This window comes from Dermochelys coriacea, chromosome 9, assembly GCF_009764565.3.
Source record: "Dermochelys coriacea isolate rDerCor1 chromosome 9, rDerCor1.pri.v4, whole genome shotgun sequence".
NCBI lineage: Eukaryota > Metazoa > Chordata > Testudines > Dermochelyidae > Dermochelys > Dermochelys coriacea.
This window is the reverse complement of record NC_050076.1, coordinates 7,803,163-7,817,300: the sequence shown is the minus strand read 5'-3', so window position 1 is coordinate 7,817,300 and position 14,138 is coordinate 7,803,163. Positions and strand designations below refer to the sequence as shown.

The 14,138-nt window shown below is 42.6% G+C and overlaps 1 protein-coding gene across 1 annotated transcript in view; it reads left to right on the top strand.

Moving 5' to 3' along the window:
* Positions 1-5,427, top strand: part of RNPEPL1 (arginyl aminopeptidase like 1) — a 29,346-nt gene extending 23,919 nt beyond the window's left edge. The window contains 6 exon segments of the mRNA XM_043492538.1: positions 501-611; positions 1,566-1,675; positions 1,677-1,725; positions 1,728-1,796; positions 1,990-2,129; positions 2,937-5,427. Of these exon segments, the coding sequence (XP_043348473.1) occupies positions 501-611; positions 1,566-1,675; positions 1,677-1,725; positions 1,728-1,796; positions 1,990-2,129; positions 2,937-3,209 (752 nt within the window). The 3' untranslated portion in view covers positions 3,210-5,427.
* Positions 5,428-14,138: the final 8,711 nt, after the last annotated feature.

Below are 14,138 nucleotides of genomic sequence, written 5' to 3'. Positions count from 1 at the left end.
ACAAAGCTCATTTGCTCTTTTCTTGACTTTTCTCTCCTTTACTTTCACATTGGTGTCACCTCACTATGCTCTCTTTCTCTCAGTATCTTCTGACTCATCTTCTTTCTATCCTTAATACATCAAGCATGTACAGAGACATCTGTACGTCCTCCTGTAATCCGTATCTGGTTGGTGAATAGCTTGGTGGTCAGTTGTGTTCTAATTTTCACAAGTGTGATGTGCTGAAACCTTCCCCTCCTTGCACTGATACTTCAGTTGGCAGGGCCGTTTGTATGAACTCAGAACCTTCTGGACTGCACATTTTCTGCATACAATGGTGCTTCCCTTACCTAGCTTCTCGTACAGAATCTCCCCTCCTCTTTGCCTTTCCCTTGGTACCAGAACCCCTTTCCATAGCTGTTCTCACTCTCCCATCTCTGTATTTCACATCAGGATCCAGATTCTTCCCACCAACTCTCACTGTCTTTCTAACCATAATTCACTCTTTCACTCTGTTTCAGGCCCTACACTTGAGAAATACAAGTTCACCAGCGTTGTAGCCCAAGATCTTTTGGATTCCTTCCTGAATTTTTTTCCAGAACTGAAAGAGCAAAGTGTTGACAACAAAGCAGGTGGGAAAGAGAGAGTTTCTTTGTTTAAGCAAAGACTTTTGAAAGGAACAGCCTAGGCTGGGATTAGAGGGTGTATAGGGAAATCCTGGATCTGAAGAAATGAAACTTCCTTACTGATTCATCTTTGGCATTCAAACCATTATAACGTGATTCATGCCATATCTCTCTGCTTGTAATGCCAGTCATCAAAGTTAGAGAAAGAGGATAGAAAAGAAATGTTTTCTATAATTAAATAAAGTGGAATTTAGATACACATTTCTCTCACTATGAAGCTGCAGCCTGTACACTTCCTGAAGTTCATGTCTAAATGCCTTTCTGTATCCTGCCATTGATTCTACAAACGGGTTGGCAGGGCTCTGTGCATTATAGGAGGTTATTTTGGTCTTTCCTTGATAGTGGGAATAAATCTGAAATCACTTACGTTCCCATTAGTGGGGCAGTCACCTGTCCCCCTTTCTACAGAGCTGAAGCTCTCCCCCAGTTCTTACATGCGTTTTAGTCTCTACTTGAGTCTTTGTCAGAAACTGAGGTCTTAAAATTGCCGAGAAAGTGACGTGCATGAAGGGGAAGTCTGAGAGAAAGTTGGATCCAAGTTGCCTCATCTCCTTTCTGTCTATCTCAACATTATCATCTTGGGTATTTTGAGTTACCATCACCTAGCGACTAAGCACTAGATAGCATCAGGGTTAGTATTAGACAGAGATGGTTACGGTTGGAAGGGAGCCAACAACAATCTAACCCGATAAACGCTATATAGTGCAGAGAAATAGCTAAGACTGGTAGGGTCACTATTAGGATCTTGCTCCCTGCTGTATTGCTACCCATTAGAAAGTTGATCCAATTGCTATTGTGTAGATTTTTTTATACTATGCTAGAAGCAGTCCTGGGCCTTGGAGACAGTCAAGTCAGCTGCAGAGACTCCTGCTTGACCCTTTTGGTGCTCCTCATTTCCAGGACTGGAGTTTGAACGTTGGCTCAATGCTACAGGACCTCCATTAGCTGAGCCAGACTATCTCAGGATCCAGTCTGATCAGGACCAGTGGAGACCACTCTTCAAACTCTGGGACCACTGAGCCTCTTGATGCCGTTGCTGCTGCTAGCAGTGTTGACATCACTACTGGAGACCGTTCCAAACTGTGCTTTTTTTGGACAGATTGCTGGATGGTCACCGTTGCCTCCTGGTGAGTACTGCAGCAAACCAGTAGGCAAGTGGTACAACCAGTGAAGGAAACAATGTTATCGCTTACTTTGCTCACTTAACACATAGCCCCTCACCCCCCAGTTAATGTTTTTTCATCCACTTTTTTCTAATTTTTAAACTTGGCAAAAATATCTCCTAGTAACAAACTTTCTCTTTGTGTATATGTTCTCTTTAGAGGTGATAAAAAGCTTTCAGAATGTTACTCCTCTCAGCTGGATGCCATGAATGCAGAGATCCGTATCCGCTGGTTGCAGATCGTAGTTCGAAATGACTATTACCCAGATTTTTACAAAGTCCGACTCTTCTTGGAATACCAGGTACTAACTGCTGGATTAAACAGCACTGCACCTCTCAGTGCATGAGACATGTGCATGAGACATGCGACGTGAAAGAGACCTTGGAACTTCTGCTTCCTGGCCAAGTATAGATCAGGTGTGTTGCGAAGGGGCTGAGCTTGGTTCACCTGCTAGTGGGTGGGGATGGCTGCAAGTGAGGGAATACAACATTGCCCTGGCCATATTTCTGTTCAGCGCCTTCCTTCTGTGATGAAGGTTTGGCTAGGACATAATCTGACTTGCCTAAGCATAGTCTATACTATTCTAGTCTGGCTCCCCACCCCTAGCCTAGCTCTGCCCACCTCAGTCTTGTCCTTCTTTTCCAGGCCTGGGCTCTCTAGAGCAGAGACTGCAACCCATGCCAATCTGTGTGATAGTTTTGTTGTCAGTGGATAAATGTCCATAGACTAGGTTGAGGCCTATCAGACTCCATTCATTCATTCATTCATTACTTGATTGAGCAGAAGTGAAAAGCTGATGTGTTTCCATCACTGTGTCTTTTCCCCTTGGCCTGCTGTTTGAGCTATTTGTTGTGCATGAGTAGTGGAATTAACGATTCTTAGACAGACATTCAAAGAAAAGCCTGTTGTCTTACTGATACTGATCTGGCTTCAGGTTGACCTGATTTAAAGTAATTTGCTAAAAGTCTTTCCAAAGAGAGAGTCTGAAGAAATATAGTAACTGCCTATGATCTTAGGTCATGGAGAACTGTCTGGTTTATTCTTTGCATAGTTGAGTCTCTTAACCTTTATATGTATTATGTGTTATCCAGTTTTATTTTTATTGTAGATGTCTCGAATGTACACAATTCCACTTTATGAGGACCTCTGTACTGGCACCCTGAAGTCCTTTGCCTTAGAAGTTTTCTACCAGACCCAGAACCAGCTGCACCCCAACTTGCGGAAAACCATTCAGCAGATTTTGACACAGGGCTTGAATCCTCTTCCCACCACAGACACTACAGCAGTTGCCACAGACACACCAACTATGGTGCTTGAGGACAAACCCTCAGAGGCTGCTAACAGTGCCATTTCACTCAGGGATGTGAACGTGTCTGCTTAGATCACCATCTCATGCCAGGCACAACGCTTCAAGAAGGGGGACAGGAACAGAAGAAAAATAAAATGTGTTGCCTCCTTTTCCTCAGCCCTACAGCTGCAGTCTTTTGTAACTGGATGTTTTTAAATCCGCCAGACACAAAGCAAATGTGCCTTCAAGTGCCCAACACAGTGACACTGCCAGGTTTCAGGGATCTTTTTCAGATGAGAGCAGGAACTACTGTGGGATAGATATTTTGATCCATTGCATCATGGACAGGGACTTCATGGAGTTGTTTCCCCTCTGCAAGTGGATAGTTCTCTTTTTGGGGGCTCTTATGGATGGGTTTGTTGAGTAATCTGAGGTGACACACAGTACTTGCTGTGTGTGTGTGTGTGGGGGGGGGCCAGGAGGGTCAAGAAGCAGGATGATGGGGATTTGGGTCAGAGCTCTGTAAAGAATAGACTTTTTAGAATTTGAAGTGGTGGCGAACATGGTTTCTGCTTGTGCTCCTTTCTGTGACATAAATGTGGGATTTGGAAGGTGGAGAAACTAATGCTTATATAATTGAGAATCTAGTTTAAAACAGCACCTGGGTTTCTTACATATGGAGAGCATAGAAATCTCATGGAGGATTTAAAATCCTCCCCATTAACTGAACCCTGCCTTCTGTGTTCCCTTTGCACTGATTGGGAATGATGAGCAAACAGATTGGGATTTTCAAAGGGGCCTAATGTAGTTCAGTGCCCAAATGCCATTGAATTTCAATGGAAGTTGGAAACTAAATCCCTTAAACTCCTTTGACAAGCCCAGCTTCAACCCTCGCTAGTTTCCTGGCATGTAGAGCATCTGCATCCTTCAAATGGCCTGTGTTCTTCCTACTTACTTGCCTTCGGGAATAATAAATGGGACCTTTATTTAATTTAAAAAAATCACCTGCGTGCAATGGACCTGCAAGAAAACCATGGAGGTGGTGACCATGCTAAAATTCTATTTTATATTTTTTCCCCCCTTAGTCTGAATAACAGTCTGTTAGAGGGATGAGGGAAGCAGCCTTCTCTGGATGCAAACGCTGGAGCCTAAACCCCACTTTACTCAAGTCTGCTCCCTGACTTAGTGCAGTACCAAGGCATATACCCAGAGTGCTTCCCAGGATCGCTGGCCTGGCACACCTGACTGTTACTAGCAAAAAAAAGAGAGAGAGAATCTCCACTGTCCATTCCCTGTGGGCAAAGTGGTGTTGTAGTTGCTCATCAGAAATAAACACATGGGAATCCTTTGGGAATCGCTAGTGCAGCCCCAATAAATGACACAACACAGGCAATACAGTGCGGATTCTAAAGAACTTTTTCTGTTCTAAAATGTGGGCAGTATCTCGGGCCTCTCTGTGGGTGCCCTGCAGCTCTCTTGGAACTGATGTAGCATTGTAGCAAGTAAACTAGCTTGATAAACGGTGAAAGCTTTGGAGTAGTCTCAGCTAAAGGAGAACTGAGCTGGAAGCTGCCTTTTTCGGATGAGAGGTGTTTTTAAAATAAGTCTGCCTATGTTTTCTGAGAGGGGCTGTTACTAAGTGCCTGTTAGACATGCCCGCTCTAGTGACTTCCCCAGTGATTTCCATGTAACATCATTTGTTCTGACAGATGTTTTAGTACTGCTGTGAAGATGTACATAGCACTGGCAAGAAAGGAAACTTGGGGGATATTACTCCAAATGAAATCAGTTTACACCCATGTACTGATGGGGATTTAGGTGCTGTTATTGATCTATTTTTCTGGCCTTAAATGAAGTCGGATTTCACATTCACCTTAGCCTGGGCCAAACTGGGATAAAGCAATAATGAACTCAGGCCTGCATAGTACTACAGTCGTTTCCAAAATGTACCATCAGCATTTGGGAGCTTGACATCTCCAAGCTGTGCTATTTGCTCTTTTAATGGGATTAACCTTTTTTGTTCAATGGGGTTTTCCATACGATTCTCTTTCCTTTCGTTCATTGGTAGCGTGTTATGCCGATTTATGCAAATTGACCTTTCCGCTTCCTTTATTGCTATTGTTGGCACTGAGTATCCTGGACACCACTGCCAGCAGTGACAGCCTGGCTAAAACCAGTGACCACTAGCCTCATTTTGCAGCCCTCGGCCTCTGTTTTGCAGCATTTTATTTTGCGGGAGAATGTATATGACCCTGGTGGAAATTTTTTAATTTACATTGATGCCTTATGATTAAATATCAAATTAAACTAAGCTTTGTGACATGTCTTACTTTTCTGCCTGTCTGCCTTACTGTGTTCCTGCCAGATATCGGCGAGCTTTGTACTGTTAACTTGAGAGGAAGCAAGACAAAGGATCTTGGCTGGAAAGAGGAGTGGGGAATAAGGTGTGTGAGAGAAAGACACACAATTGTGTGGGAAGTGCAGAAGTAATCTGTGGGAAACAGACTAAACAAGAATTTTTCTAATCTTAATGTAGGGTGACTATTTTTGTCCTTTGCGCCCATCCGAATGCTGTGCATTTTTTAATGAAAACTGGTGGACTGTTATAAATAGATGGAAGAACAAGCAGGGTGTGTTGTCTTTGTTTTGTTGTTTGCTGAAAAGATGTACCACACGCCTGGATTTTAGAAGCTACGGCAGAGCAGTGTGGCAAAAACATGGCATGAGCCTCGTAGAGAGGGAAACGTCCACCGTCTAAGATAAATGTTACCTATTGTATTACAGTATATTGAAATTGTTGCCTAATCTATTTAGTGTGCATTAATAATTTAATAATCCCCAATTGACAGATTAACACTCTGAGGTTTGACAGGTTTGAATTCCTAGGCCAGGCCCAGAATTAATTAGAATTACAGTTAAATTGGAAACCCCGAAATGCATGGTTGCAACAGTCACGCTTAAGCAAAAATGTTCTAAGCTTTCAGTTGTTTTATTAACAAGGTTAGTAAACACACACAAGATCTGATCCAAACAAGAGTGTAACAGTAATGCAATGTTAATTTTATGTCCAGTGTCATGTCCTAGGCATGCTCACACAATCCTTGTGTAGACCTAGGAGTAGGGAGACTAGTGGTGGTCTGTGAGGGTCCTGTCCTCTCTCTGGCATGCCAAACTATTCCAATAGTTAAGGTCTCGATGGTCTAGGCCATGGTTAGCCCTATTATAGGGACTGGTGGCTGCCTTGAATATTCATAAAAATGTTTGGCCTCCTTTGCCCATATCTAACTTTCTCACACTAATAATATTGCAGTGTCCTTGTTCTATAGGTTAGTATATTTATTAGCTCAAACTTACTAGCATATATGTCAGTTAGTTACTATTAGCAACATCTGCTGATGTTCCTATCCTGAAATACCCAAACTTGCATCAACTGACTTCTTGTGGTTACCTGTGAGCGTTTTATTTGGAATTTCAGCAGAATTGTGTATTGCAAAATTATATCCTATGTCATCTTGTGACTTTGGGTCACTGTTGGTCAACTTACTTATGCTAAAACCTAAATGCTTAAGTTAATGTCTTAGAGGTATGGACTTCTAGGCTTTTTGCATAACTGCTTTATACCTATATCCTACGTAAAAGCTAACTTTAAACCTGTAGTTTAACCCATTGGCTACAAAATCCAGCCGATATAAGTGCATAGATGGGAAGGAAACACTTCTCAAAACCAATAGATATTTTTCCTGAATAAAGAATGCAAGATTTGGGTTGGTGTTTCCACCCTGATCTCTGTAAAATCTTATGAAGAGATTATTTTCATGAGAATTGTCCTCTGTCTCAATTGTTCAAAAGCTCATGGTAAAATTTTTGGTAAAAATATTGTATATTCCATTATCCAGGGGCTCAGGATCCCTCTATGAACTAGGGGTGCATTTATGTTTATTGCAAAGGGATAAAAAAAATTGGAAATACGTTTGTGGCAGGTAAACTTTCCTTTTGCTGATACAAAGTAAGAAAATCCTTCAGGCCGCCTCCTGCTCTGACATTTTAAATCCTTTATAAATCTAGTGATACTTGTTTTACATGTCTCTGCATGTATTTTAAGGCCAGAAGAAACCATTATGATCATCTAGCCTGACCTCCTGCATAACACAGGTCATAGAAGAAATCACGGGGTGAGGTTCATTAAGCCCATAACTTCTGTTTGAACTATAGTGCATCTTTTAAATGATGGAGTGAATGTCTTTCTAAAGTCTTTAAATCAGGAGAATCCATTCCTAGATAAGTTATTCCAACTGTTAATTACCCTCATTGCTAAAAAGAAAAGAAATTGTGTCTGATTTCTAGACTGAATTTGTCTAGCTTTAGCTTCCAGCCCCTGGATTCACACTATGCCTTTTTTCTTCCAAATGAAAGAGCCATCTACTACCAGAAATCTCTTCCCCATGCAGGTATTTGTAGATTGTGATCAAGTCATCTCTTAACCTTCTCATGAATAAACTAAATAGATTGAGCATCTTAAGTTGCTCACTGTATGGCACGTTTTCCAGACCGCAAAACATTCTTGTAGTTCTTTTGTGAACCCTTCCCCAGTTTTTCAACATCCTTTTAGAAGTGTGGGCACCAGAACTAGATGCAGTATTCCAGTAACAGTCTCAAGAGTGCTAGTTGATTTGTATATTCTGAACCATCTCCAAAAGCTGTTTTATTAGTTGTTACTCAGATTAAATACATCCTGTTGTCAGCACAGTAACTGGGCACCTGAATACACTTTCCAACTTGCTAGAGTAAAGGCTGATACATCTGATAGGGTGCCTGCAGTTACTGCTTCATTCTTCCAATCTCAAGTCTCCTGCAGGAGACTGCCTGCTCCCAGCAGGTCTCTCTCTTCTCTTCTCTCTTCTACCCAAGCTTCTTGTTGGGCTTGGATCTGAGACCCTGGTGATCTGATGGCTATCACCTATCCCTGGCCACAGACCCATCACATAGGAGGGAGTGAATTAGTCAGAGGTGGGAGTTGAGATCGAACTCCCTTAAAGGGCCATCCCACCTGTTGAGACCTTGGCTCTAAAGTTACTGACTTCTGATCATCCAATAATGTTGCCTTGGCATTTTGTTAAACACTGAATCAGAATAAGGTTAAAGGGTATGAGTGTAATCTACAAGCACCGGGAAGGTACCTGGCACTATTGTCTCTTGTCTCACGGCAAGGGTCACTCTGCAGGGGTTCATAGCTTATATTGTTTAATAAAGGTAAGGTATGGATGGGTTGGCACTTTTATTTCTGGATTTCCTGCTTTTGTGATTCTTTACAGTTGATGGGGAAGGAAATGTATTGATCATTATAAATAAGGAGATCCATGCTTTTTTATTTTTTTGTCACCACAGCTTGTCGATCTCCATTTAATGATAAAGCTATCTCAAATGTGATGTGTGCCATTGTCTTTGGAAATTGCTTTGACCAATGGTTTCTAGCCCTGCTGGAAGAGTCTACAGAAGTGGATGGAAGGCTCTGGGTACAGGATTCTGTACTGGGTTTATTCTCCTCAAGGGTAAAGTCTCCCTTGTTGTTCTACAGTTTCAAATATCCAGACAATTTCTTTAACAACCCAGCTTTCTTTCCTGTTTGTGGTAAGTGATTCCCCTGGTCACACAAGGTTTTCATGAATTGTGATTTAGTGTTTGCATCAAGGTGTGTAGGGCAGCTGCTGTGGTAGAATCCCAAGGTTTGCCAAAGAGTTGTTACATTTTAATTCAAGCCTTTGTCTTTGAAGAACAGCTTCCTTGTTGAGGTCCTGGTGCTTTCAAATAATACAACTGAACTACCCTTCAGTTTAAAGTTCATTATAGCTGCATCTTACATGATGTCCATAGTGTTATTCTTTTGTTATAACTTGTTCATTACATTGCATGTGAATGTACATTTGACAATATTAGGTGCACTCCACATCTGAGCTCCAGCATCTTCTTGCTTTGTCTTATGTCACTGCTTGAACTAGTGAGAGTCATGTTCAGTTGGTCTGCGCTTCCATCATGAGACACTATGGCTCTTTTCTGAAGTGTTGGGCGTTAGCCTTGGTACCATTTGTGACTGAGGTGATCTTGCATTCAGGCCCTGGAGGGTTATTCATCGGCTTTTCAATTATCTGAAAGCGGAGCTTCCAAAGTGGTGCACAGAGTGGCCGTGCTTGGAATACTCTAACCCTGCACTGGAGTGCTATGGGAGATAGCCTAGCTGGTAGAAGCCTGCGAGTATCAATTTGCCATTCAGGAATTAGTGTGAGTAGTGAGGGAATGTCATACCAAATAAACCTTTTTGGGGACGGCAATGTTAGGTTACGCTTTTACCCAATAAAGGTCTGTTATGCAGCTGCCTACTTGGTGCCAGTTCCTATTGCAATAAGATACCACTGTAATTCTGCCAATAATAGCTTTTAAACTTCTTTGGATTTTTTGAAGCTGTACAATGCCTTCACATTCCTCATGGAAATCAGCCCAGGGCAACATCAGAGGATTTCCTGTAACTGGGAGGCGATCAAGCAGTTTGTGAGGGAACAGATCAGCTGCCACTTGGAGAGCGATGACCCAGAGGAGCCACTGAATTTCATGGACTGCTGAATGAAATAAAGAAAAGGAGTACTTGTGGCACCTTAGAGACAAACAAATTTATTTGAGCATAAGCTTTCGTGAGCTACAGCTCATTTCATGGGATGCATTTGGTGGAAAATACAGTGGGGAGATTTATATACACACACAGAGAACATGAAACAATGGGTTTTATCATACACACTGTAAGGAGAGTGATCACTTAAGATGAGCTATTACCAGCAGGAAGGAGGGGGGGAAGGAGGAAAACCTTTTGTAGTGATAATCAAGGTGGGCCATTTCCAGCAGTTAACAAGAACGTCTGAGGAACAATGGGGGGTGGGGTGGGGGGAGAAATAACATGGGGAAATAGTTTTACTTTATGTAATGACCCATCCACTCCCAGTCTCTATTCAAGCCTAAATTAATTGTATCCAGTTTGCAAATTAATTCCAATTCAGCAGTCTCTTATTGGAGTCTGTTTTTGAAGTTTTTTTGTTGAAGTATAGCCACTCTCAGGTCTGTAATCATGTGATAGGAGAGATTGAAGCGTTCTCCAACTGGTTTTTGAATGTTATAATTCTTGACGTCTGATTTGTGTCCATTTATTCTTTTACATAGAGACTGTCCAGTTTGACCAATGTACATGTCAGAGGGGCATTACTGGCACATGATGGCATATATCACATTGGTAGATGCGCAGGTGCACGAGCCTCTGATAGTGTGGCTGATGTGCTCATCTCACTCTGGTAAATGGGAGAGCTTTCACCCTAGAGACTGCCAGGACTGGAACAGCCGGTGACCTTGACAAGGTTGGCTGTGCTGGACCTGCCACCTGTAACTTTTCTGGGGAGAAAACTAAGGGCAAGATTGAGTGTGCTGTGGAAAGATTTAAAATTAAGAGGGATAATTTGAGCCCAGTAATATTTTGCCAGTTAAATGGTGACCATTGGGTTTCATGCTCCATGGGGTCAGCAGATTATCTTGAAAGATATTCTTCTTCCAACTCTATCGGGAATTTTTTGTGCTGCCTTATGAAACATTGGATATTGGAAACTGCCAGAGGCAGGATACTGGGCTTGGTGCGCTGATCTGGATTGGGAAATTTTATTGAGATGGGAAAAAAACCCCAAAATATTTAGAGATTCAAGTGGAGTGGAGACATGTCCCCTTTCTGTGCCTCAGTTTCCCCATGTGTAAAATGAGGCTAATGATACTGACCCTCTTTTGTAAAGCACTTTCATTAGCTCTACTGATGAAAAGTGCTATATAAGAGGGTGGTGGTATTATAATGATTTATTATTTGTAGGAAAGCCATTAGTTGACTTCTGGGTGCAGGTCTGACCCCCTCTTCCTTCATGTAGTTTAGTTAGACTTTTATGGGTGAGCAGGGAGTGGGCTGAGGGCTATCTAACCATTTCTGCTCTCCCTAGTAATTTGCTGCTCTCTGAGATTCTTGGTGTGGGAGGTTCCAAGCTCTGGTGTATTGAAGTTACAAGCTTCTACACAGTAGTCCCCATTTCCCATGGCTTTGATCTTTGCAAACCTTTTGCGCAGATGCACGTGGCTGGCATGTTCTCTATCAACCAATACAGGAGATGGACAGGATGGAGCTGATAGCACATTCATGGAAGAGAACCTGGATTATGTTTTCATAGATGGTTGATTTTTTTTGTTGTTTTTTTGTTTTTGTTTTTTTGCTGGCCCTGAAACCATTCTGCGTTGGGTGCTGCTCTTTCTGCTGAAACATCATGAAGTGCAAGGCAAGTAATATGAAGGATCTCCAGGCAGGGTGGGAAAGAATGGCCAATGTCGCTGTCAATCTCGGTGTAGAATTTTTCTGGAAGGAGGAAGAACGTGTCCCAGTTACTCTCTGTGTGTTCTTTTGCCAGTAGAAGTCTATGCATGAAATGCTGTTTGTGCTGAAATTTTGGCTGCTTCTACTATGTAAAAGGAGAAGGAACAGGAAAGATAAACCAGGAATAATCTCTCTAATACCAACGTAGGACAAACATACATCTCCGGGCCAATTATTAATTGCTTGAGAGACTGAATTTAAAATAAGATATATTGGAGCATAAGCTTTCATGGGTGAATACCCACTTCATCGGATGCATGTAGTGGCACAACATGCATCCGACAAAGTGGGTATTCACCCACGAAAGCTTATGCTCCACTACGTCTGTTAGTCTATAAGGTGCCACAGGACTCTTTGCTGCTTTTACAGATCCAGGCTAACACGGCTACCCCCTTGAATTTAAAATGTATTTCTCATCAGAGCTGAAGGCTGGGCCATTTAACATTTGGCAGTTAGGTTAGTGCAAAAGTGGCAGTTAGCATGGGATTTCCCAGGTTGTTTGACACTATAATTCTCCCTGCCAACATCACGCCAACAGGGGTCCATGGGTATGTCCAGTTTCATGGTTACCCCAATTCCTCAAGTAAATAGTGGGTAGAGTTTTTGGCTTTTAAAAAATCTTCATTCTTGTTTCAAGACCGCATGAGAGCAGCTAGAAAAAAATCTGAAATGCGGTGTTGGTGAAGTCTGTAATGGTTGTACCCCCCAAGGAGTGAGTGGTGTTGTAGCACAGCATCGGAGGAAGATTAAGGTAGACACAGCCGTAGGGAAAGTGCTCCCCAGCTGCACTGCACTGAGTTACAACCGTCTCCAAGTAGACTGGGGAGTCTGAAGGCTTGAACACTGGTAGCTTTATTAAATAAACCCTGTGCATGGAGAGTGCACACACATCAGTGCATGTAGTTATTTCTTTACAGATTCATGAATCATTCAGCTTTGTGTTTTTTCTCGGATGATGTGATTTTCAGGGGAGTCTGGGGCCAGCATGAACCTTGTCATCTTTGCCTCACTGATTCGGAGATTCCACTTCCAGCTTCCCAAGCTGAACCTGAAATACTAGCTGGGGGTGATCCTCTCTAGAACCTTACAGTCTCGTTGCAGCTGAAGGATGAGCCAGATTTTAGAACTGAATCATTTTCAAGATTTATTGGCATAAGTTAAGTGTCTTTACTAGGATTTTGAAGGACTTTGTGTGACTAGGGACAGAGACATCTGGCAACATAAGCTCATTAATCCAAAGGGCACCTGCAATTCACTGCTTGCAGTTAGCCAAATCAGTGGTCAGATTTGAGGGCTTCTCTCATCCCACCTTGTGCGCTGGTCAACGAACCGCTCAGAGACTCTTGTGCTGGTCAAACACCTTGTGTAGCTTATTTGAAATGTGGATATCCACACCCTTCATGCTATATACTGCTCTGCTCCAACAGTCTTAGGGAGCCTGCAGCTCCTGCAACAAAAAGGGAAGGGCAATCTCTCTCCTCTCCCTGCTGCCTGTCCCGTCCCCCCCACTTCCTCCTTGTGCCTATTTCTAGCCTCAGCCTAATTGCTTAATTAGCCTTCCAACTCTCCTCCATCCACAAATTCGGCGTAGCTCTGTTTAACCAGCTCCATTCTCCATTGTTTGATTGGAGCTGCCAGGACCAGGGTGCTGGTTCAGCTGTTCTTGCCTAACACTCTGTCACAGTCCTTAACCTCAAATATTTATTTCTCGTACTCGGGTATCTTTTCCAAGTCAACTGCTGCTGCCCGGGATCTTTCCTACTTCTTCTCAGTTACCACTTTACTTCATATCTGCTTCAGAAATAGAAAAAAGCCCCCAAACCTGCTCATGCAAGCACGTTCACTCTTGAGACAGGACCTGTCAGGTCCTCCGTGTTCATTTACAAGATTACATTTTCTGGATTATTTGTTGGCCCGAAGACTCGTGCTTCCTGCAGGGGAAAAGAAACTCACTCTGGAACTGTGCTGTCCTTCCTCTGCTGGAGCCAGTAAATATATTGCAATGGAGCATTCTTGCCTATCCAGTCCCTACATTTCATGTACTGGCCAGAAGGGGGGGTCCTTGTCTTCTCAAGTGCACATATTACTAGGTTAAAAAGAAAAGGAGTACTTGTGGCACCTTAGAGACTAACAAATTTATTAGAGCATAAGCTTTCGTGAGCTACAGCTCACTTCATCGGATGCATTTGGTGGAAAAAACAGAGGAGAGATTTATATACACACACACAGAGAACATGAAACAATGGGTATATCATACACACTGTAAGGAGAGTGATCACTTAAGATAAGCCATCACCAGCAGCAGGGGGGGGAAAGGAGGAAAACCTTTCATGGTGACAAGCAAGGTAGGCTAATTCCAGCAGTTAACAAGAATATCAGAGGAACAGTGGGGGGTGGGGTGGGAGGGAGAAATACCATGGGGAAATAGTTTTTACTTTGTGTAATGACTCATCCATTCCCAGTCTCTATTCAAGCCTAAATTAATTGTATCCAGTTTGCAAATTAATTCCAATTCAGCAGTCTCTCGTTGGAGTCTGTTTTTGAAGCTTTTTTGTTGAAGGATAGCCACTCTTAGGCCTGTG